Genomic DNA, 26,393 nt, shown 5'->3' with positions numbered 1-26,393 from the left:
CTTATGCATACACGTATGTGACTTGGATATCTGTAGACTTGAATGTTACCAGATGATGCATGCGCATGTATGTATATTTATCTGACAAGTCCGTGGCTAAAACAGCTTGTCTCGATGCATTGCTCTGATGTACATGTATACGTTTAACCATGAAACACTCAATAGAAGATTGCTTTGAAACAGGGCCAAGGAATACTCATGTATACGCATGTTTTTCATTATGTGAAATTGTGAAACCAAAGAAAGATAGTGGGTGGCATTTTTGTTTGTCCCGGCAAAATGGGCTTGAAAGCAAATGGATCAAAAAGGACCAGGTTCATTAATTGATGACAGATAAATTTTTTATTTTGAGTCAAATGCGCGCATTCCATCATTAAACTGTCTTATCGCAATGGAATCACATCATTGCAGCTTTTGAAGTATTGTCCAATAACACGATAGACTTGGGACGTGCAAAATGAGACCAAAAAACTTCATCTACAAAATTTCATAGGATTATCTGAGGGGTGTGGCTGATGGCAATAGGTCAATTAGACCCAGGCCGGGACAGTACGTGGTTTAAATAAGAAGTTGAAATGTTATGAGAGAGAGTCAAATGTTTTCCTCGTTCACATCTGTGAATGTAGTTTGTTGATAAAATCACCAGAGGACCCACGTGATCTGTCTTTGCAATAATTCTCTACAGTCAGCACTTTTTTTTGACACTGTTCTCAGTTGGATAGACATTTACCAAAGTTGGCAGTGCAGACTCAGTGAGTTCACTGATTCCGAAATTTGTATCCTTGTGGAGACATGGCTTTGTAGTGCACTCCCAATACCTGCAATTGGTTATGTGTGTGTGCATGTTGTAACCTCTCAGTATTTGTGTCCAGAATACCCATATCTTGAAAAAGAAATGCCGGATGGTACATATGAAGCATACATTTACATGTAATTTCCCAGCAAATGTTATCCCTCCAAGTTAAAAACAAACTTTTACCAAAACCACACTTTTACTTTCATTATGAGATTGATTCTGTGAACTTGCTTGTACATAACATACATGACATACAAGATGGGATGTACATTTCTATGTCGATGTTTCACAATATGAAATGTGATAGCAATTGAAAATGAAATTTAGCAGAATCGCAAAAACTATTAGTAATATGAAGATGCATACTGTGTTGTAAACTTTAAGCTGTTAAATGTTTTAATTTATGAAGAGGTTTATTTTTTACCTTCTCACTTCACACCTTGAAAGAAGAAACCCTTCAGCAACATTATCCTGTTACTTGCTTTGTTCTGCGTACCGTATATTCAGTATAGCTTTGAGAAAAAAAAAGTCATGAGTGCAAAAAGTTAATTGGCCTATAATGTGCCATTGCGTTTTACAGGACAAATTTGTCGAGTTCCTATAGATAGCAAAACATTTCCTCTAAAATATGTGTAGGATGCTACGTGACACCAGGGCATGATTTGCCCAGAAGTCTTGCAAAATCTGTCAGGAATTATTACTGTAAAGTTGCATTCTCTCTATATGGACCATGGTCCAGGCACCAAGTGGGACCAGATCAGTCAGTAAAAATGGACCATTGTAGACAAGAACTCCTAATCTTCAGATTTAAATCAGGGCAAAAGTCATCTGCTGGGCTCTAAACTGTTTTCCTCAATTCTGTTCAGAAATGCAAATGTACTACAGTTAGGTGTATGTCACTCTCTGATATGTGTTTTTACATGCACAGCCCCCATGGAAGAGACACAGGTTTCAATTATGCAGAACGTTGCACCAAGCAGCACTGTGGAAAATTAAAAGCCCTTATTGTTTTCCAGCCGACAACCACATGCAACTGACTTACAATGTTCATGTACATCTGGAACATGCAAAATATTCATGTGATAACTAGCTCAGGTAAAAAGACCATTTGTTTACCAACCAGCAAGCTGGGCGTTAAATCTATTTCCAACATTTGTTCCAAAGTATTTTCTTTTCTATCAGTTTTTAAAGAGGCCATATCTTTGATTAGGGACTGGTGCAGGAATATTGAAGCACCTCTTGAACTGCCCTGTACAGGCTTGTCAGAGTCATGTGCCGGGTTATCAGGCCAAAGGACTCTATATCCATGTTTGTACACATCTCTTTATAACGTTAAACTTGATTTGTGGTTGATCCCACAGGAGCAAAAGTAATTGTTTACCAAGAGATCAGATACCACTCTTTTGGGTGCAGTTTTTTTAGCTATTGTGATGATGAAGAACATATGTAAAGAGGAGGGTTAATTTCAGTGGTGCCACATTGAGGCAGGATAGACTGAAATTTATCATCCCTGCCACATGCCCCACACAGTCTGGCTGTTGGTTTAGATTTTGTTTGAATAGCACAAGATTGATACATTGTAAATGAATAGGTTATATCATAATTGGACGTGGATATGGCTTGTCAAAATTTCCCTTCATCACTGCAAACAATTTTTCATACTTTGGCAACTTAGTAAATAATTCATGGTCTTTTAACTTCATAGCAGTCATAAGAGGTGGCCTTCATACATGAAATTAGTCTACTGCTAATTTAACAGTTTCCTGTATTGTTCAGGTGAAATTTAGATGATGGGCCATTACCCTGGCTGTTGTTTCAGTTGTCTCTCATTTACAAGTACGGTAATTATACAAAGTTGAAGGGTCACCAAGCTCTAAGTCTAACCAATCAAGAAGGCGTTGGTGCATCAGTGCCACAGTGTTCTGTATGTGTGGCTTTTGAGGGGGGGAGAGTTATAATTTGACCATTTATCACAGCCGTTTGTAGGATGTTGACACTTAAATCAACACCCAACTTGAGTCAGAGTCAATACAAAGTCTACAATACAAGTATATCTTGTGACATTTGTAAGCATGATTCTCATTTTCCCCATTCTGGTTTTTACTTTAAGAGCCTTTTTTGTTAAAGCCAGCATGCGTGCATTTGACACCTTTCAAAATCAGACTGAAGATCGCTTGTATGTTCTAGCTTGCAAATTTTAAATATTAGTAATAGTCAAAGTTTCAGTTTTGCTTATTTGCCATTTGGAAGCAGTGGTGTCTGACAGCTGGAGTTTTTAATGTCCTTTCTACAGCTGAATAAACATGAAGTTGTACTGTTCTTTGGTTGTACAGTGTTGGAAGTGCTCATTGTACTTTCATCTAAAGTGCCCTGTGCATCAGCAGAGTTGAAAAGATTTGTATCACTGTGGAAAAAATGTCACTTATGACCCTTCAGTGCTTGAACACTGTTAAAAGGGGAGAAATAATAGTTGTTAGGTTTGTTTGTAGAACTGTCAACAGCTTCCTTTAAATGCACGTACATGTACATAGGTACCAGTATCCGTGGAAAACACTCAGGCCTTTCACTTTGTGTACATTGTACATGCGTTAGACAGTACGTGAAGTGTGTGTCCCTGGATCTGGGCTTGAATTCAAACTGGTATTGATATGAGCTGTCCTTGGCAACTTTGCACCTTTGCCAAAGTGATATGCAAGCCATTTATTGTGACAAATGGGAAGGTGGGCACACAGACAAGTTCGAAGGAATACTGTACCTTCACAAATAATTGTCATTAACTGCCCTGCCACAGTCCAAAATGGAAACAAGATTGTGAGCAATGGTACCCCTGTATGTATGATCCTTGTACTCTTGATATAAGCTATCACATTTCATCAAGTTAATGCCTGTAAATTGCGCATCAGTTGATAAGATGCTGTTAATTATTTCAGGGCTTCTGTCCAGCTATATGTGGATTGAGGTCATACCTCAGGATGAGACAAAGCTACGTGTTTGTTTGCATCATTGCACGTAGATAGTAAGTTGATGCATTGGGGCTATCTGAAACCAAACCAAGTCTATTCTGCAAGCCAAGGCACACTATTCGGAACTTAGGACTGTAACAAAGTTGGAAACATTAAGAAATAGGGGCTGGTTTTCACTGTCTCCTGCAAATGCACGAAAAGAATTGCAAGGCTGGGAACAGGATTTTTGGTTAGAAGGTAGAAAAAACCTTGACAACTCATCAAGCCACAGACGTTTTTAAAATAAGTACTCTTCACGTCCAATATGTCTGCTCTCCTCCAAGAAAACATTTCACACTGTCTGCAATGATGCCTGTCAAAATTGTTAATATAAAAAACTTCAGTGGTAGTACCCACACAACTGCAAACCACATTGGTTAGACTCTCATTGTTAAGTGCTTCCCAAAAGGAAAAAAAAAGCAAATAAAATTCAGGACTGCACAAAGGCATAGTAGGGTCCTCTTTTCCCCAAAGTGCTACAGAAATGTATCTCAATAGTTCTACGATCAATGATTACAATTATTTCTACATTCCTGAGCCTGCCATTAAGGCATTTCAATTTGAATCTCTCTGTGTGGGATGGATAAATAGTTTGATAGGCATGATAGGAAGCAAATCACGAAGTTGCATTCATTTTCATTTTCAAAAACCCCACTTTTCCTTGCTCATTTTAGGTTTGGCTTTAGATTTTACTTTGTCACGTATATACATGTATCTGCTCGCAAAAAAGGGCCATGTAAGAGAAGAAAGATCTTAGTATTTCTTCTGAGCTTACTTGCAAAGAGATGATTTCCCATGTCTTATTCAGAGCAACTACACACACACCCACACATTTCTGGTGCTTTTTAATAAGTAATTGGAACATGAGAAGTAACCTCACTAATGTATTAGTCAGTGTTTGGTGGACTCAATCTGAAAATATATCACAACCAAGAATTTAAAAATATTTCCATCCATTTTATTCTCACGAAGAAGACTGGATGTGAAACATGCACAGCTGCTCCTTAACTGTACCAATAGCTCAACAGTTGGTTTGACAGTATTTTCTAAGGTTTGATGAGTCTCGGTCCACTGCATTCTGAAGTAAGTTAATAACCTGTGTGTGTGTGTGTGTGTACTTAATGGGACTGCCTATACATGCAAGTTGAATATACCCTGATAGTGCCAGTCATAAAAATGGAATGGTCTCCAGACTGTCTGGATTGCTAAACTGCCCTTAACTTTGTCCATGCAAATCTTAAGTACATATAAAGCTCAGTTTACAAAGTGTAATCTGCCAAAATAGAAAGTGTTGTCATGGGGTGGTTTTAGCATGAATCCTATTAGGATTGGTAATGGCATGTACATGTATATGAAACCTAACAGTAACTCTATTGACACATTTTCTCCCAAGTAAAGTAAGGTTCCCGCAGTCCTGCATGTACATTTATGATGAAAATGGTTTAATCTTTCCACATTGAAAGAAAATTATGCCATTGAGTATTGTTGCACACCCGCAAATCTTGGAATTCTAGCGCCCCCTAGTTTTACTCGTTCTCGGTCCTTGCATTTCTCAGGGTCTCTTATTTAGCTCAGCTATGCATTATGGACATGTAGCAGAGACACTAATTTTGTATTAAGTTATTCATGCTGTACTCTGGTGTAATCGCGTGTTCCTTCACTCCTTTATCCTTGTGTTTTCTCTGCTCATTTTCGGCATGTCCAAATTCCCCTCCACATGGCTGCGTGGTTGGGCGTGGTAAGGTTCCCTGAAATGCTAATGTTCAGAAACCTCAGACTTTGTAACTGTTAATCATTCGCCACAGATGACCGGGTAAGCACTTTCACGCACCCGGCTCTACATTTTGTACACATGACTTCTTATTCTGTATTTTACCTTTTTACGATGACACTTAGATTCCTGCGCACAACTCTAGCTGGAAGTCATGTGACCCTTTGAGATGGAAGATTTTCATTGGTTGAGCTGTTCAGCAATGCTCATATTTTATTAATTCCTAAGCCTTTGGAATCCTATAAATAGAGCAGATTTTCCCTAGCCCGTTGTTCAGGTGCGGCGAAACAAACCCTTGTTGCGAGAGTGGAACCTAATGTAGTGCGGCGGTTGGACCCTTTCCGAGAGAAGTGCGATAGTAACCATTCTTATGGCAAAGAAATGTAACTATATGAATGGCCAGCTAGCTTAGCTTGGACCGATGCGAGAGCGGTACGAACTAGCCCAAGGTGCTAGCGAGAGTCATAGCAGCCCGTCCCCGCTACGTCCGAACCAATGGCCGGGCAAGACACCCCCGTGTCCCTTGCCACCCTTGTCTTGCTAACTAGCCCCAGTCCTCCCCGTCTCTATGCTGAGCCAATGGTACACAGTGCGGCAACTTTATCATTGCGCCCATCACGTTGCGGTCTGAGCGGCAGTGCGGTCGGTACATACTGGTACTGGCCCTGTCCAGCCCTTGCTAGTCACCGTGGTGGTCCGGGACAGCTCCTACCACAGCCCGGCCCAATGAGTGTACCCTAGCTATGCGATGTTACACACACGTACTGTACCCACTCCGTCCGACTCGCATTTCCAATGGTCCTGCCAAACCGTAGTCTAGTTACACTCGTATACAACTTTGCCTCTCTATAACTTTGCCTTTTGTGTGTTGTATTATGTTAAGCTACACCTTCTTCAATCCCACATTGAACTTTGATGAAGAGAAGTGAGAGCAATAAACCAACCATACAGTTTGACTGTCACCCAAACCCCTTGTTTCATGTCCACCTTTTAATAAATTGTTGACCCCAAATATCACATTCCATAGACACTAATAAAATCCATGCTACCATCGACTTGATATTTAGGGAACTTAACAGTATCATAGTGCACTCAATAGTGGCTGGGTTCTCTGGTGCCAACTACATCAAGACAATTATGCAAAACAGGTTAAATTTGCTAGTTTTTGATGGATTACTAGTAAGATATCTATCCATGGTAAACTGCCAACTTCCCAAAGCTTTCAGGCTACATACTAGTATCATCATAAACTTGCCACAATCTAATATCCTGCTGTAAAGTCATGAGAACATTTTTGGGCTTCACAATCAGGGGCAAGGAAGGAGGGGCAGCCCCCAAAAACAAATTGGGAAAATAAAGGAACAAAAAGAAAGGAACAAAAACAAAGAAAAGATAAGAGTTGCTTATTTCCATATAAATATATCTTTAACTTGATCCCCTGTTCATCATTCATGATGGTCAGTCAGCTACTGTGAGTACTTCCTTCCCACCAAGGGAGCTTGGCGCTCCCATGGGCATAACTCTGGGGACTTCCATGGGTACATTCTTTGTGTTTGAACAAGATTGAGACATCAATAACCATGCAAAGTAGTACAGCTAGACTTCTTAACATGTAAAAGGGGAAAGAAAAGGGAAAATACCTAGTGTTGAATTATTGTGGATTCAGAAGGATTGGGGTTAAACTATTTGCCCGAGTAGACCTAAGAAATGCGAAGGCATATTAGCTGGCTGATATGTTTTGCATACTAATGTAGATCTATTTGGATGTTGCAATCTTCATGTGTTTGTTATGAAAAGGATCGATGAAAATTGATTCATTTGTGTCAGTATTTTTTTTTTTACATATTTCAGCTTTACTCCAGCAAAACTGGGAGACATCTAAATTAAAACCTGCGATAACAGGATTCAAACTTTAACGTGTTAAAGCTTAACAGACATAAAAACTCTTGGTACATTTCAGGAATTGTGCTGGACTGTACATCACAGTAAATCAGTAGTTGTGTGTAATTAGCAAAAAAGGAGTTTGGGCACTCTGTGTCAAAACGATAGCTTTTTGGGGAATTGTGTCAAAATGGTTGCAAGACAACTCTCTGCTCACCTACAAGTACAAAGGAAAGGCATGGAAAAAAGGGCATTACGGTGAAACTAGGAAACATGTTGCTCATGTTCTTTTATTTCAAGTCTGTTTTCTTTTGTCTTATAATAGCGATGTGCGAAGCAACTTGTACCTGGAGTGGAGTCCTGCCTCCAAGAAGTTACAAGAACCCTACGTACTCTTGTAAAGTCTTCCTAGGTGGGGTACCGTGGGATATCACCGAAGGTAGGCAGCTACGTTATCTAACAAGTAATGCTTGACTGAAGTGGGACATGTCTTCAAGGTCATATTCATTTGCACATCAGTCAACAGTTGTTTTACTGTGTAAAATGATTTCAGTCTTGGCAAACATTTATTGTTTTGTGCACAGATGTTGAGAGAATCATAGCTTTAATATGGCTAATGCAGTTAAAATGTATGTACATGTATGACAGTGTGATTGCTGATTAAATAAAAGAAGCTTGTTCATGTGTTGCTTCACAAAGAGAGGCCAACAGGGTGCGATGCATTCCCCCCTCCCCCAAGCAGATTTTTTCTAAGCAATAAGAAAAATGCAAATTTTCGGAGTCTATCTAGTTTGTATCACTTTGTCATACACATGGAAGTGCCACTGATTGCAGGCTCCAATTGGAGCAACACTAAAGTTTGTCGTGTGCCTAGCAAAAGGGCGTAAGAGCACTTACGCCCTTTTGCCAGGAAGCATGATCACTCCAGAAAAAATATTCCCGGCAAAAGGGCGTAAGAACCACACTGTCTTTACATGGATTTAGTAAAATTTTAATAAAATTTACTACAAAATCAACAACATAGGCTGTACAAAAAGCAACCTTTACTTATTAACCTCAATCTTAAACTTATTAAACGACATGGAAATTTTTTTTACTTTTTGCAAAGAAATCTTTATATTTCATTAAAATAAAACAGTTGGATACATACGTCCTTTTGCTGGAAATTTTTGTTGCAGTGATCATGCCTCCGGGCAAAAGGGTGTAAGTGCTTAAGTCCTTCTTCCAGGCACACAACGAGTTACGTGTCATCTTCTGGTTCCATGTAACTCTATGTGCAGTGGGCATGGTTTAAACTGAAGTGACTTCACACTTACGAACTGAATACCTTTCCCTGCCTTCCTAAAGTGTGCAAAATGCACCAGAGTTAAGCCTCATTCCTCAGGAAGGTCATAAAGGTTTTGTGTACATAATAAAATTAGAATTTAATTGAAATTGCCCCTCAGCAATATCTGCCATCCCAAAATTTGGTTCTAAAACGTTACTTCTCTAGACCAATATAAAAATGGAAGCATTTTTATGTAATGTAACTTCATTGTCCCAAAGCACTGGTCAGTGTTTGTAAATAATTTATAAAAGGTCTATAAAAGGCACATACAATTACACCCAATAGAATAAGTATTGACATCTGAGAACTTGTGTGTAGTTTCCTGCATACTTGATCATAAAGTGATTCATAACAATGGTGTTGTAATGTCTACACGTCAAATTCATAACAGAGAAATTGAGCTTTGGCCAATTATTTTTTGTTCACACAGGATTCAGACCAGATTGGAATCAAGGAACCATGGCAGTGTTTTAAGTGGACACATTTACCAGATGGCATTAAAAAAATACAGACAACAGTTGAGGACAAACAGACCATGCATATACGGAAAGGACTGTATAAAAATCTAATTTCCTCTTCAAATTCACACACACTTGAGTATACTCTTTATGGTGATGCCCACCTACATGTACTCACTTTGAAACACAGACTTGCAGATGTCGGTAACATAAAAGTTCTTTGCTTTAAAATGGTAATTTTAGTAGATGTAAATAAATGTAGTTTTTAAAAAGGAATTGCTACACTACTTCCTAAAGCCCGATGCAATTTCATGGATGCTGAAGACTGCTTAATGTGTCAGTATTTGTCTGCATTATACTTACATTAGAAAATGACTTACCTTGTCTTACACAAATTGGTGTGAAATGTACTCACCATTTGGCCCTAACTATACAGATCAATTGTCATGAAATGTGTCTGGGTTAGAAGGACTACTGCCTTTGGGACAGCCCCATAAACACCTACAGACCATAAATTTACACGTTATGTTGTATTTCTTCAAACGTGAAGAAATTTGTTGCCAGCTGTACCGGTATTTCGTGCTGCCGGTGGGAGTAGCACTCGGACATGCACATTAAACCACGAGGTCCTAATATCAAGCTCCAATTGTGTGCCTTTAAAATTTGGATTGTAATTCTCGGGTGTAGTGGCATTTGAGTCTCGTACATAGATAATCACATCACGGGATGGCCGGAGAGCTTGTATCATGTTACTGCTTTGTACATGTACATGTTAATGTACTCAGAATCTCGCAGTGACGGTTCTTACATGGGAGTTTTTCATTTTTACAGGCATTGTTTGTCACCAAAGGTGGTGGAGGTTGATAACCTCTTTTTCCATAACTTAAAAATACAATTCAACTCAAGTACATACTACTTTTACATGCATGATGAAGTGCATTTAAGTTTAGATAAATTTTGTGTGGGACATGAATGTCTGTGTTCAAAATGAACTGCCCTGAAGGAGGGTATGTTTATTTTGCATGAATCATGTGTTAATAACCTGTCAATCACCAGCCGTTAGTGATGACATGTCCATACATGTAGTTTAAGTTACGTATACCAGCGTGTGGGTCTGTATTTAGAAACACCTTTCTCCAGATTCATCAGAAGGGCGTTTCGGCAATGTTATACCAGGGGACATTGTTGTCATTGCCGCACGTACACAGGGAGACATTTCTGGCATGGTTTTTGGGAAGGGGATTGCGCTATGCCACTCGGCAAGTTTGCAAAGACAAAGCAACAACATTGCTCAGTCACCATCGATGGAAAGGGGAAAAAGGGATCTTTCCAAATATAACTGCAGTCGTCTACTCGTCAGACTTGATGGGGTACGATAACACATATTTGATGGGGAGGGGAAGAAGTGGGAATCAAGCAGTCATACATGTTATATGCACTGGTTCGGTTCACAAATTTTTAATTTACATTTGCAAATCAGTCGCAAATCTTGCTGTACTTGCTATGTGCCATTTAATGTCTGTATTTTTGTGGAAAGGATGAGAACATGTGTAAATTTTTAATTTTTCTAATTATAGGTTTTTTGATACTCGGGTGAGGCTTCCAGATGTACATGTACATGTATATGCATATGTATATGCCATTTGCACTAAGAGGAATTGCCGGAGGATATTGAAGGATTGAGGCAGTAGGCACACCTCCAAGTAACATTTCTAAGAAATTCTGGAGGATTGAGAGAGAATCCACATTAATGTTTAAGAGTGGCTCAGGAGATTGGACATTGATCATACCCTAGACTGGCTCGGGCATTAGTCGTGTCTTAAATGAACAACCAACCACACACTTATTTATTCCCTCAGAAAAGTTGTTCATTTATTGATTTGTGAGGTGTAACTTGCACCACCTACAATAATTGTGTAAGTTATGCAGACTTAGCAGTGGGAAATGTGTCATAATTGTTTGTGCAACTCAGGCAATACAATTTGGTGTAAATGGAGTGACTAGAAGGTTTTGTGAAGTCAACTGCTGGTTATCCACCTCAACCATAAAAAGATGACTATACTCAAGCCGGAAGCAAATGAATATTTGTGCAGATGTCATGCACATTTCCATGGTAATATTCTTTCATATTTTATTATTTCTATACAGTGGGGCTTCAGAGCTGCTTCAAGCCATTTGGAACAGTGCGTGTAGAATGGCCAGGCAAAGATGGTAAACATCCCAAGTACCCACCCAAAGGTTGGTTTCTCTCGCTTATTTTGTAATAGACTTATCTTGCACTGTTGCATATCTAGAAAATGAGTCAGAAGTAACCAAGCCACTGGTTAAAAATAAAGAGAGACATTGATGACAAAGAAAACACAAGTGTGTGCACTGACGTACACGTTCATGCACAAGCGAGCTATATTCCCTCTAAGAACTTGAGAATGGATTTAAAGGATATCCACACAATGCAGGTAGTGATGACATTGTGAGGACTTGTCCAGGTCCACACAACCTTTCTGAACAATAGGTTTAGGGTTGCAGTTATCTATAGCAAAAGGAGGAACAGTCAAAGAAACCAACAAGAATTGAAGTTAAACACTCTCTTACCTCCTCAAGGAATTAACAGCTTAAGAAAAACAAGTATTTCCAGTGAGTTTTCTTAACTATGTGAGAACAAAGGAACATCCGCACAAAGTACCGGTATGCAGTGCTACCACGCGTGATCTCTTAGGGAAAACGGAAAGATGGTGTAATACGGGCGTTTTACAGTAGTGCACCTCCAAGCGTTTGCAATGTGTTGACCAATCACAATCCGCAAAATCTGTCAAGCCTTTCCAAACTCACATTGGGTCGACAGATTTCACGCATTGTGATTGGCCAACGTGTTGCAAACTTTTGGAGGCAACTTTTATGAATCGCCAGCATTGAAGCCCTAAATATCTTAAGTCTTAATTCACTAGGAGCTTTGGAGAGCTTGGAGGATATAGGGAAACCTCTTGTACTTACGTTGGACTTGATGACCCTTTAAAATTGACATTACCCCCAAAATATGCAGTTGATTTCCTGCATAGTGAAGGATTTGGAGAACTCAGAAAGTTTCCTCGCTAAAAGTGCAGAGGGAATTTGGGATGATTAGGCCTTAATCTAAATTTCTTCAGCTTACACTGCTCAGAAAGTTTCCTCGTTAAAAGTGCAAAGGGAATTTTGGATGATTAGGCCTTAATCTAAATTTCTTCGGCTTACAGTGCTCAAGATTGTGCAAATCCATTTACAGGTACAGCACCAGGTTCTGTGTATTAGCCAAATTGTGGAGGGGAAAAAGGGAAGGGAAAGTGGTTTTGATATTAAACTTTTGGTTTGGTTTACAGAAAATTTGTTGTGAAAATATTTTGCCCCCAAGTACATGCAGCGTACCAGCTCTATTCTATTGAACCTCTTGTCCTTTTTTGTGTATTGAATTCTTCTGGAGTGGTGGAACACATTAATTTCTGCATGTAGCTACATGCATGACCACAGATTGACACAAACACCTGCCTCCTTGCTGGAAGAGAACAGACAGATGGGTTGGCAAACTACTGAATAATGGAGCTGAGGAGACTGCATTAATTGAGCACAGTAACTTGACCAGGATTATGTACATTCAGTGTGTGTTTGGAAGGGGGCAAGGCATGTATATAGTAACCTTAGGGATTGTGATGTCTTTCTCCACGGCATGACATTGAGTACTTGGTCTGGCTAAACATTTCAGGCCATAGATTACTTTTCATGTTATTTAGTATTTAGGGAGAGTTTTGCAGTTATTAGAGTGGAGTGGATTCTGAGCAGTGTAAGGTGGGGGCAGTGATGGGAATGTATGTCTACACTGAAAATGTAAGCTAGGGACTGTAGAGCCTCAGTACATGTGCAGTGTATATCTTTCTGAAATTTTTCTTTGATAGAATTTAAGATTCAGATTTCAACATGTTTATACTAACACTTTTTAAAATTTCAGTGAAAATACTTCAAATTCAGATGACTGAAGTCTGAAATATTTTCACTGGAATTTTAGAAAGTGTTAGTGAACATGTTGAGATCTACTACATTCTGGTGATCTTTCAAGCAGTGTGGAATGTGCGACAGAATTTTAATACCCAGGGCTCTAGCAATTTAAGTCAGGGTTCTAACATATTGGCAATGGTGTACATGGTTGCATTAATAACATTTTCATTGGCTCATTCAGAGTTTGGACTGCAGGCACAGCTTTCATGTAATTTCTGCACTTTCCAGCTGCCTGCATGGCTGTACCAGGAAATAGCTGGGCAAAGAATTCAGAGAAAAGGCCTTGCATAAACAAAATATACAAAAATGGTATTGTCATGTACACTTAGATGGACACATGTATGTACTGTACATGTATTAGTTATTATTATTTGACCATCACAAGAACAAACAAAGCAAAATTGATCAAAAGTATATAAAAAACAAGAACAACACACATTTAAGTAAATTTAAGCAGTAGCAGGGACCAGGGACGAAAATCTGAATATATAACGACATATAACAGCTATGTGGGTCGGGACTGCAAAAGTAAAAGAAACTATTACCCGTGGGTTTGATGTACATACTGGTACTACGCCCATTTGGAATCATGTGCCCACATCCAGGGAATATTGACTTTAAAGGGTTTGAACTTGTATGAGCTGTAAAAATTTGCAAGTAATGATGCTGGGCCGAAACCCTATTTCTTTTTTTTTTAGTTAGAGCAGTTAAATTTGATTAATGATACACTGGTATGTAGAAAGCCCTTATATTCCTATCGCAATGAAGTTGTCCAATATTTCTACATAAATGTAGTATGAACCTTGACCTCCTAGGGAGAAAAACCCATTCCAGATTAAATTTGCATGGTTCGTATAGGCAACTGCTGTTTTAGCTGCAAAAAGCACATTAGTGCTTGTGTAATAGAAATGAAAACAGACTACTGCACGTTAGGTATTAAATACATTGTAGTATAGCAGATATACTTGCATGAGGTCAAACCATTTTTTTAAAAAGAAACTCATATGCAAAATGCATGCTTAGTGCCTGCCGTCACAGATTTTTATTCTTTTGCATTTATGTAGAATTACCACTCATCAATTTTTATGGCTGGTATTCGTGAAGCAAAATAGCCTTTCAATTTTGTTAATGTGTGCACTTGGGAATGCTGCATTTAAGCAGTCCTTTCTTCTCCAGTGTGTCCCGAAACAAGACGTGATATAGCACAACTGAGCTATCTCCTGATGTTTGACCTAGCTGCATCAAATTGGGTGTGTGTGTAAAAATAAATAGAAAAAAAAAATTGGGAGAGGGCATGCACAACCAAGTCAAGCCTGTTCTGAAATGCGTATCAGGATGCTGCATCATAGCTGAACATGCCGGTCTAATTCTCAGAACATAAATGCAGACCAGATGGTACAGTATGTATATTAGAGGCCAAGTTTCAGTTTTTGTCTCTAGTACATGTATGTAATGTAATGTGCATATATCAAAACAGTACATTTGTCTTGGTGACGTGATGACCTTTTTAGGCACTGGTTTCAAACAATATAAATGTACATGTACTGTGCATTATCAAGTGTATCATTGGAGTTTGCGTTTGAACAACTGATAAGTACATTCAAATAACAGTATCGTTACTGTTAAATTTCTTTCTTGAGCTAGATCATTTCTCTTAACTTGGGTGTTTATGTATTAATTTCAATTCCAACGAAAATGGGGAATTAAAAGCAGAAATGTAATACACAGAGAAAATGTTGCCACCAAACTGTATCATTGGTTACTGCAAGTCCTGGAATCCCTCCCCCCGCCCGCTAGCAATCAGGGAAGATCAGGAGTCACTACTTGTGTATATCAATGGGAAGGGAACAAAACGGGAAAGCAATATTTATGCAAACAGAAAATGTAAAGCATGTCAATTTCCTAGGATTGTTGTTCATGACTTATATTAAAATAGTGTGATCACTTAATCCCTTGAAGCATTTATAGTCGAACAAAGTGATTATGGACAGGTCAACAGCAACAGAAACTCATCCGGTAGCTACTGGATACTTTGAGCTATCAGTGTAAAAATGTGTCGTGTGTGATGTGTAAAAAAATAGCTATCAAATGGTAACTTCTTTTGCTTCACATTCAAAGCTCAGGGTTCCAGAAGGACGTGAAATTTAGTTGGGAGACCTCACAGACACGTTAGTATACACGGTGTCCACATCAAAAGTATACCGAGATAAAAATTGCTGTAATAGCAAAACTACTTTATCTATGGGAAAGAGAGATATAGCTCTAGAAAGGGCAGAATGCCGTCTTTGCACTGGTATATGGCTTCTGATGTTATTGACACAGATGAGTGAACAAACTAGACCGATGTTAAGGGTACTGAAATCGGCACTGTGAAAAGTTTTCATATGTGATTAACAAGGCTAGACCATACAAGTGTGCAGAATACCAAATGTGGACATCTTGTATACATGTATGTGTGCTCATTGTGCATGTACATGTACACTTTATGTTATGGGGACACTACCGGTATCTCACAGTCCCTAACTGAAATTCCACATGTTCCTTTAATCGTCACTTTTAAGCCCAGCTACCAGTGCGTGTATGTGTAATCACTCTGCGGTGCACTGCACTACATTTTCTGCATTTGAGAGAATGAGCCGAATGACAAATTTACCAGACTTGATGAATGGAGTGCCTTTCATTCCAAAGAAGAGGACAAGACGCAGACTTTCTTGAATGTGCTACAGTTAATTGTATGCAGCAGTGAGATATGAACCACATTGAAGAAGTGAACAACACGTACATGCATTGTCTGCTAAACTGTATCAATAGAACAAGTAATCTCATTCTTTTTTTCTAGTAGATTTAATAATAAGCATTCAAGATTTTAGATTCCTTGAAGAAGACAAATGGCTGTTTATCAAGGGGGATGCACTTTGTACATATTATTTTAATTGGCTATTGCATAAGCACAAGTGCAGCAAAGAATAATGTACATACATGTGTGCTGCGTCTCTGTGCCACATACAGCAAGCCAAAATTGACCAATCAGGATCAGTTTGGTTGAAGGTAAAGACCAATACAGTTACCAGAATTAAAAGCCATTACTTCAGTGGTCAAGGTTTAGCCTTTAGTAGAAAATGACTCCCCCCCCAAAATGAAGCAAACAGTTGGGATGTCCTGCAAGCCACAGGTTATATACAGTGTATCAGGTAAATAGTTCCTGCTGGGAGATGTGGCATTTTGGACTATCTTTCTAGGTTATCCTGTTAAATTTCCTGTGTTATTAGTATGTACATGTACATGTACACACGTACGTTGTATGTCTTCCAGGGATGGGGAGAATTTACCGGAACATGACATGGGAAATGGGAAAAAAAAATTGCACCAGGTGTGCAATATGTTACGGATTGTGAATTTTCATAGAACCTCAGTGTAGATTACTGAATGTGCAATCCCTGAAATGAAAGCTTTGATGATAAAGGTTAAACTTAGTTGTACTCTGCACTGCTACAATGTACATGCAAATTGCGCGCAAATTACACATGGGGATTGCAGTTTCCAATGGAATGAAATTCATGAACTTCCTTTGTGTGTTTTAGCCACATTTCGGAAATTAGATGGTTAAAGCCCCAACTTACCAGTGACATTAGTGACAGTATCTAGTGATGTTTTGAATTCAAACCTTAATCACTGTTTTCAAATACAACATGTAGTAAAGATTTTATCCATAATTGTATAAAACAGCCCATTAACGGTGTATTTGTACGTATTGGTTGATATGCACATGCTGTTGAGCTAATGTAATTGTGTACAGTCAAACCTCAGTAATGAGAGCTCTGTTACAAAATTCTGCTTATAACGAGGAAATATTTACATGTAGGTACTAGTCCTTTTTTTTCATTGTTTTCATTCCTGGTAATACATATTACATGTATAACAAGGTAATCTGCAAAGTCCAAGGGACTTCTTATTGAGGATGGGTTGTGCATACAAATGTACGTGTAGGTTGGGTGATTGTGGCTACCAATACCAGGAATAGAATTTTAAAAACAGCTGTCTCTTTGAGCTGTATGAACTCGCATTATTCAGATGATAAAAACCAAGGCTACAGTTTTGGGAGAACAAACTTTATTTACAGAAATATGAGATGGCAAAGGCTGATTGGATGAGAATGTGAAGCTGAAAAAGTCCAAATGCAGCAGCCTGGTTGGCTGGCATGCCATCAACAGACTCTCCTGGGGGAATTTTCCTGAGTAATCCTCTAGAAGCATAGATCCTTATAATCCTGTCATATCAGTGCTGATCATAGATGAGCCTGAATAAAAAAAAAGTTGCAGTGTCAGACAGGAATTGGAATTGCAGACTTACGATTTACTCTGTGTTTTGTTTTGCTTTTGCTTAAACATCATGGACGAGACGTGCATGCAAACAGTGCAACTGATCTGTGGACATTTGTGAAAACTGCTCTGTGTATACGTATGTGCACATCATTAGTTATAGTTGAAACGGGGTGGAGGCAAGTTTTGATTTCACACTGCAAAATAGTGCACAAGAGTGGCCTGCATGGAACAGACATTTTGCTATCACCAGTTTTACTGCTTGCACTGGCAGAATTTGCGTGGAATAGATGGACCATGGATTTTTTTGAAGTAAACATCTGGATTTTCTAACAAAGCATATCAAATTTCACATATCAAAAGGTGAATCCGTGTCAAACGCTGCACAGTGGTAGCAAAACTCTCCTAACTTCCTTGTAGTCAGGGGATCATACATGTAGTTTAATTTATGTTTAACAGTCTTCACATTATTATTCCCATTTCCATGGTATCTTTAATATGAAAAATGAAGTAAACTTCCATGGCACATTCTCCTAGGAATGAAGTACATGTATATGGAAAGGTATTAGAAAAAATTCCAAAATTTTGAATATTCACCTTTGATCAATCTTAGTTTACTTTTTTTCCTTGTGCACCTGAGTTTTCAATCAGGAAATATAGTCTTATAAACTAGATATATGCAGTTCATTTTCTGTAAAAAAAAAATGACCTGGTCACTCTGGGTCCAAAGAAGGTCATTATGAATTGGCCCATTGTGGGAACCACAACTTTATGACATCACTAAGAAATAGCATCAAGTTCTGATATCGGACAACCTGATGTGCACAGAGCATGCTAATTTCAGGGCCTAATTTAATTTTTTCTCAAAATTACAAAGCATCGTATTATAAACTACATAGATGCATGGTTCATTTATTTTGTTCAGAATGGAATTGGCTAATCAGGGTCCAAAGGAAGTCTTTATGAATTGTACCAAATTAAGGGTAGCAAATATGAAGGTCAGAACTCCCCAGATGAAATAATTAACACCTCTCTGATGCAAAAGTCAAATTTTATAAAAACAAATTTCTCTAAACAGTTAATCAAGCTTGGAAGTCTCATTTACTGGTATGTGCATGTGTTAACAAAAAGCATGTTGATAAGTGATGTAAGTGGACCTGTGCGTTAAAAGCTAAGAAACGTTTTCTGCTGTGGGGTCTGTATGCAAGTATACTGCCTCCTTGGTGAAAAAGAGAGAAGCCAGGTTGACATTGGAATGTAATTACTACTCAGTACCCTCCACCTGCAATGGAGAAGCTTTGTGTTTGTGTACCTCCAAATGAAAATAAGTCTTGTATTTAGTGCTAATGAAGTTGTTGGACTAGTGCGCAGACTCTGTGTGTTGGCCTCACGTTGCTAGATAACAAAGGGCCCTATCTTGCTTTCACTTATAGCTCATCATTAGCTAAACTTTTCCTTCTGACTGTCAAACAAGTCGATAAAATTGGTCCATTATCTTTGTTTTGTGCTGAAAACTTGTGAGATGTGAATACTTTCAAGCGGTTAGACTGCAAATGTTGAAATGCATTCTAGAAAATCAGTCAAGTACTCTCATGAAATCTACTTATGATCACCATTTTGTAGAGTTCTTGATTATATTTGTGTGTACTGAATCTTCCACTTAGTCATAAAATTGAAAATTAATATTCTCTCCGTGAAAGGATGTTCAGTGTTCCTGCCAGGCCCCCAGCGAGCAGCTGGAAGCGTCAATATTACCTCTTGTTCTTGTGATGTTCTCCCAGTTTGTACTGTGGCCCTCCCGTGCCACTCAAAAAAACCAACCGACCAACCAGACAAATTGCCCAACTACAGTACTGAAGTGAAATGCCTTTATTTGTTTCCTTTTCTCTGTGTTCATGCCTACAGGTTACGTTTACGTGTTGTTTGACAATGAGAAGTCTGTCAAGGCCCTCCTCCAAGCCTGCACCCACGATTTCATGGGAAGCGGTGAGTGGTTCTTCAAGATATCCAGCCGCAGAATGAGATCCAAGGAGGTAGGTAGGGTTGACTGTTGAAAGGAGTAATAAGAATTTTGTTCTCACTTAACTCCATTCTCCTCTTAGAACCTTCACAATAATGAAGAATGTGGAAGGTTAAGAAAGGTAGAGCCTAGTCATTATTTACATTACAAGTTACTTGGTATCCTGTGAAACTTGACAAATTGAGAATGTGCCAATTTTTGTTGGCATAGGGAAGGATTTTCTGACCAATCCAGGTTGAGTTACAAATAAATTTTGTGGGAGTTGAGGATAAAAAAAGTTGAGGTCGTGACTTATTTTGTTGTTTTCGGTCTGGTCAATTTCACTAGAGGGAAGAATATTTTCAGAGTATGCTCTTGCTGTTTAGAAACTACTCCAGCACTGTTCAAGAATGATGGGAAATTTGGGTGCAAAGTTCAAGAAAATATGAGAAATTATCAGAAAATTATCCACATTTGAAGAAACCATAGCTTTAAATGTATTCCTTACTAAAGCTGTCAGATTGCACAGGAATTCCAGAAAAGCCTGTTTGTTTTTTTACACTATTTCCAGTTTTGGTTATGCCAAAAATGTATACATTTCTCAACAAGCTAGATAAAGAAAAAAACCTTGTTGTTGTGTCTTCTGATTTTTTTTGGTTTTGCCACATAGTTGGAGTTTTTCGTGTGTTCCTCCGCATGTGAAATTCCATTTCATATGTTTCAGCTACCAGGGAATGTTTTTGCATGCAAACAGTCCATGATCTTCGACCAGTCATAATGTACGGCCAGTGAATCTTCTAACATCTTTCAATGTGTTTTCTCCAAATTGTTAAGAGCAAGTTGTAATCAAATAAATATGTCCAGCATGTGCACTTATGAAACACTGCCAGAAAAAAAACAAGAATACAAAAAAAATTAGAATTTGATTTGGATTTTTGCCTTTCCACAAAAGAAACGAATGCTCAGATACAGCAATAGTGGTTTCTGCCCAACTTTTCAAGTGGTCGTCCCAATTCAAGCAGAAATGAGACAAATGGTACATGATGTCATGACGGTAGTGACAATGCTGTAAGAGACAGAAGAAGTCACGAGTTACAATGCATGTTTGTGCTAGTGTATAATCAAAACACCAGTGTGTGGTGAATGTCAAACACTGACGATGAATCATTCTGCCAATATTGATAAAGACAAAGTTCGCAAAGTAAATGATAGTGTCACAACTCTGCCTTGACCAGACTGTTTATTGCTGTTGTTCCCCCTCACTTCCCCAAACCTGCCAAACCCCCAACCCAACTGTACCCCTCCTCCCACCATATTAGGTCAAAGTTAACCCACCTGCAACCGTGCGCTACCCTTCCCAAGAAATCCAACAAGACTACGAAAAAGTTGTGAGTTTCCTTGCATTTTGTTTCTTTTGTTTAGTTTGTTTCTTCAAAGCATTCCCCTGAATCTTCCCAGGTACCCAGCACAGTTTTGTGGCACTTGCACGGTTACTCTTCAATGGCCGCTGGCACACTGTGACATTTTGTTGACTGTGATTGCACTGGTCAACATTTGAATGTTGAACTAAGCAACCAGTTCTTAAAACTGACAGTTCATATTTGATCAGATAAGTAATGTAGACTGCTTCAAATAATTGTTTATTGGAGAATTAGCCATATGCTGCCGAGGAGCTCGGTTTCAGGCACATAGGCTTTATACAAGAAACCAGGGAGCCCGAAATTAGGCAAAAGAGCAGGGCCTTGTAACAAAAGACTGTATTTGGAACAAAAGACCGAGCTGCTGGGAATTGCCAACAGTTTTTCAGTTGTCAATAGCGGAGGAAATCTGTCCTTATTTTGAGAGATTATACCACTAATTGTGGCATTCAGCATGAGCGGATTACCACGTGGAACAAAAGCGCTCCAGCAATGATACAATACTGCTGCACGCTAATCTGGCCCCTATTGAAAAGATGCCAGTAGCGCACTGTGCCGGGAACAAAAGAAAGTTACATAACACTGTGCAATCTGGGCTCTTTTTAGAAAGCTGAAATACTTGGGCGTCAAAGGATGTTGTCTGCCAGATTAGAGTAGTCACCCAAAAGTAATTTGTGTGGGTGTAAACATCCAGTAAATGAAGCTATGATTTTTTGAAGAATTTTGAAAACAAAAAATCTTGAAAATCTCCTTGTTTTAAGTTGTGCCACTTCAAATTCCACCCGGCAGCAAGTTGTTAAGAATTATTTCCCTAATCTCTGGATCAATATCCTACCAGTAACTAAAACATTCTTTGACAGGTGTCAATGATTCTAAACCATGTGTACAATGGTTCTTTGCGTGTGCATCTTGGAGAAAAAAAATGCAGGGAGAACGAAGAATACAGGGAGGGAAATTACTGATTTGTAGGTGAAACTAGGAGTGCTAAAAAGTGGGGGGCTCACGGCCAACAGAATATGCTGTAACGATTTGCTTGAATTAGCCAAATTGTGCAAAGTCTGCCTCTTGCAATTTTTAAGTGCACATTTTCATGCTGTTTTGTACATTTCAAGTTGATTTGGAGGGACATGCAATAACCCACCTTGAAAGAACACCTGTATATTTAGTGCACCACCTGTATCCGATTGGTATGCCAATAATGAAACTGGTTAGTCCCCCTTGATCAATTTGTTTCTTTAAAGGCAGTCTTGTTGATAAACTGTAGAAGGAACAGTTCAACATTAAAGAATACCAAAGAACCTTTGAAACCCCACAGCAGACTCAATAGAATTAGTCAAAAGAGAATTACCTTCTAGACATTATCATTCTCCATTTTCAGTGCTTGTGTTTATTGATTTTGCCATTAAAAAGAGCACATAGTATCCAACGAGTTGCACTTTGTATGGTTTACCAAATGTAAAGGTGTACCTTGAGACCCTGTTTGCCAAACACAAGCAGTTCACTGATTAGCTTGTCAGAGGTTATTCCTATCAGGTTTGAGCACAAAACTTGGACAGATTCCAGCTGTTTGAAGGCCACATTTGTTGCATCTGAGAGTGACCAGACTCTATCAAAATGTTCACTCCTAACTGGGCGCAGAAATTGACTAGTTTGGACACCCTGATATGACCGTGGGACCATCAGGCATTTGAGAAACATAGAAATTTTGTGTTAAAAGAACCCAGACTTCTTGAAAACAATATCAGATTTTGGCTGATCATTCAATTACACTGCCATGTGATTTACTCCCTGCAGAAAAGCTTTGAAAGTGAACCAACACTATTATAGGATTAGTTGCCATCATCAGCCTTGTCAAGACTTTGATTTTTAAAAAAGTGTCAATTACAAACTCGGTTGAATCCTCTAAACAGAGCCCATATTTGAACATTTTAGGGTATACCTCTTGTCTTAATAATGGGATCCCAATGAGGAAACCTTCTATCACTGCACAGAATACAGGATGTGTGCATATGTACAAGTAAGAAGGTCTTTAGGTCAAATTCTAATCTGCCCTGTTTGATCGGCATATATATGTATGTGTGTGTGTGTCCCCAGGTTCAAGTGATTCCCTGGGTTCTGTCTGACAGCAACTACGTCCGCTGTCCCTCGCAGCGGCTAGATCCCGACAAGACGGTGTTTGTGGGGGCGCTTCATGGCATGCTGAACGCTGAGGGCCTGGCCCACATCATGAATGACCTGTTTGGGGGTGTGGTGTATGCTGGCATCGACACGGACAAGCACAAATACCCAATTGGTAAGCTTTGAATACCCAATTGGTAAGCTTTGAATGTAGAGGCAAGTCCTTTTTCCTTTTTTGACAAGAGGGTTTTGAGGATGGGTAAACAGAAATGTCAAAGAATGCACTACACAATAGCTTCAGCTTTAGAACAGTGCCTTTGCACAAAGGATGTAGTTTTCCCTCTGATTCCAGCATAATGAGTATTTTCAAAATTCCTGAGGCTACCACAGACATTCTGAAATTTATTAAAATTGAGTCCTTGAAATGCAGTAACCTTCCCCAACATTGTCCTTGAGCTCTTCCACAGTTTTTTCGTCCAGGATCATATGCAGGGTAATTTGTTGATATTGTGGGAAATGTCTGTTGGGCCTCGGAGCCATTGTAGACCCATGTTGTGGTACCAGACTGCATCTAAAGCCAGTGTAGATTCTGTGTATATGTGTGCTTTTCATGGAATTTTTGCAGCAAACTATTAACTTGGGCAGGAAAATCGTGCCTAATCCACAGATCTGCCCAAATGACCCTAAATTAAAAATAAAAATAGTCAGGGAACCACATCAAATTCATGCAGAGTTCCAACCAGCTAATGGACCCCTCCCGCAAAAAAAAATTGTAAGAGAACATTAACTACTGTACATGTTCCTTTGCATTGCATGTGCATACGCATGTATGCCCTTGCCCTTGCAACATACATTGTACACACCCAGTATCAGGCCTAATTTGTTTATTTTGTTTTATGTTTTTCTTGTTTTTCATTCATGTAATGTAAAACTTTCTGTAAAATTTGAAGAAAATACTGCATATCATGGTGAGAACAGTGGATAATGCATTCCAAACACCCCTGAATATTTAGTCCATAGGGGAACAGAGCGGCTCTTTGCAAATCTAACAAGTGTCATATGGATTTTTAATCTGGGGTTTTTGCTAATCATCTGGTTGCGAAGGGACCAGAAGTTAGATCAAAATGCTGTTAAATTAATTGCTCTTCCATCTGGAAGACCCTGCGAGTTGGTTGTGGGGTTCGAAGGTCAAAAATGATATGAAGCTCTCCTGCTGGGAACCACGTGTTATCATCATCATATCATCATCAATATCATCATATTTGTATTCCTGATGAGATGTTTTGGTTGGTAGAATGTGGGAGGGAGGGGGAATTGCAGGCAAAAGGAAACCCCTCACTCGTGAATTATTGTTAACAGACATTGCAATCCATCTATAGGCCAAATGGAATACTTTTGATATACAGTGTATCTGGTGGAAAGCGTACCAGTTGGTCGTTTTCTGTTGTTCATGTCACATTTGAGCTAATATGCCTATGGTCAAAATGATGCAAACAATAGTGGAGTGGTCATGTTGAACCGTTATGTTTGCCACCGCTGAGCATGTCAAAAGTCTCCCACTGCACATGATTCGCAAACAAAAAGACACCTTGAAGTGTTGATGCCATAATCTTGCCTGAAGCAATTGTGTTAAGGAAATATTTTCAAGTGTCATTGAGGAAGGCACACATGACTTAGTTAAGAATGTGGACATGTGATATTCCTTGAATGTGAATGTGGAGTTATTATTTTAATCAATAGGATGCTTGATGCAAAACAAAATTGAGGAAGTGAATACAGACTATTCATAGGATCCGCTTGTCTTGAGTATTAACAGAAACTCAATGTGGAAGGAATGTCAAGCCTATTGTAATGCTATCATGGCCATGAGTCTGCCTCCCTCTAATCCTGCAAGACCACAAATCCTAGTTGATTTTGAAGCATCTGGCAAGGTTTAGGTCAAAGAGTGAAACATGTGAAGTTTTCGTTTGTTCGTGTATATTTTGTTAATAGAACCAACATCATTTTCAGTGGTCTTGTGGTCTCATAAATTGTGGTGACATCTAAAATGAAACTGATTATTGCCACGAACATTAAAGTGACTTATAAATTCCAAGTAGAAACACCTGAGCATTCAAAAGATTGGATTTGAAAATTCCTGGGGAGGGGGACTTGAAAGCACTACCCTGTGGATACTGCAGTTGTTGAAATTAGGTAGATGTATACACTGTATTTCCATAACAGCAAGTGGGAAATATACATGTGTATGATTTTTTTATCTGTCCTTTTTCCAAAAAACTAGGTTCTGGGCGTGTCACCTTTAACAACAGCAAAAGCTTCATGAAGGCTGTCGGGGCAGCCTTTGTGGAAATCAAAACCACCAAATTCACCAAAAAGGTATGGTTTGCTTTTTGGCCAAAGTTACCGGTAGGGTGAGTTCATCAAAGGGACGGGATGTTATGCAGTTGATCAACAGAGCAGCATTTTGAGGTGTTAATTGAAATGTGTGACCCTGTGAAGTTCATCCAGTCAAATCTGAGAGATCTGGAAAAGTCATTGGTGGGGAGGACGTGAAAGATGAGAGCCATATGAACTAAACTGTCATATGACGGTTCCCATGGTCATGGAAACTCCAAATAAATCCTGGAAAGTAAGGCTATTGTGGAAAAAAATGGAAAAGTCATGGATAATTAGTGGGAAAAATGGGTGTCCTGGAATCCTGTTGTCATGGATATCAGTATCATGTAGGGGTTATTTTTGAATGGCCACTGTTGATGTGATAACAGAATGATACATTTACAGGCTATCCTTTTCAGTCTGTTGTAGTGGCTAAATGGTATTCTTCCTGTTCATAATAACAATTTGTCTCCGCATAATGACATTAAGTTTGATGGAAAATTGTGAAATTTTAGTCTGAGAAAGTCCTGGAAAAATCAAGGATTTGTTTTCAGATTCCTGTGGGAGCCTTGCACATCCTTTTAGAGGGGATGCACAAGAATGGTTCCTATTTTACTTATCTTATTCCGGAAAATATTCACTGAAATTTCTCAAAACCAGATATTGAAATAAAAAAAATCCATGCATGCATTCATTTCAAATTTCATTTGAGTGGGGCTAGAACCTGTGCCAACTGAGGGAGGTGCATTCCACTTGATGTCAGCATATATGTATAAACAAGTGATTTCTTAACTGGATTTGTGGAAGATACAGTACAAAGTGCAATGAATGCAAAACATAAGTGGAGCGTATCCCATCTGTTTGAATACCAAGTTGGCATGGGTTTGGCAAACTGGCTGTTCAAC

General features: G+C 38.9%; 1 protein-coding gene across 2 annotated transcripts in view; it reads left to right on the top strand.

Moving 5' to 3' along the window:
• Window positions 1–26,393, top strand: part of cpeb1 (cytoplasmic polyadenylation element binding protein 1) — a 43,926-nt gene that overhangs the window by 12,424 nt on the left and 5,109 nt on the right. Inside the window, exons 5-10 of one of the 2 annotated variants that reach the window (XM_022231369.2) lie at window positions 7,776–7,889; window positions 11,384–11,473; window positions 19,483–19,610; window positions 20,896–20,964; window positions 23,089–23,287; window positions 25,394–25,488. In XM_022231369.2, coding sequence (XP_022087061.2) covers window positions 7,776–7,889; window positions 11,384–11,473; window positions 19,483–19,610; window positions 20,896–20,964; window positions 23,089–23,287; window positions 25,394–25,488 — 695 coding nt within the window. The remainder of the gene's footprint in view (window positions 1–7,775; window positions 7,890–11,383; window positions 11,474–19,482; window positions 19,611–20,895; window positions 20,965–23,088; window positions 23,288–25,393; window positions 25,489–26,393) is intronic. The other variant, XM_087140544.1, reaches the window with a different exon arrangement.

The sequence above is a fragment of the Acanthaster planci genome, linkage group LG08, assembly GCF_054643075.1.
Source record: "Acanthaster planci isolate LZ-2023a linkage group LG08, COTS_SCS, whole genome shotgun sequence".
Taxonomy (NCBI): domain Eukaryota; kingdom Metazoa; phylum Echinodermata; class Asteroidea; order Valvatida; family Acanthasteridae; genus Acanthaster; species Acanthaster planci.
The sequence above is the reverse complement of the archived record's forward strand: the minus strand, read 5'-3'. Positions and strand labels throughout refer to the sequence as shown.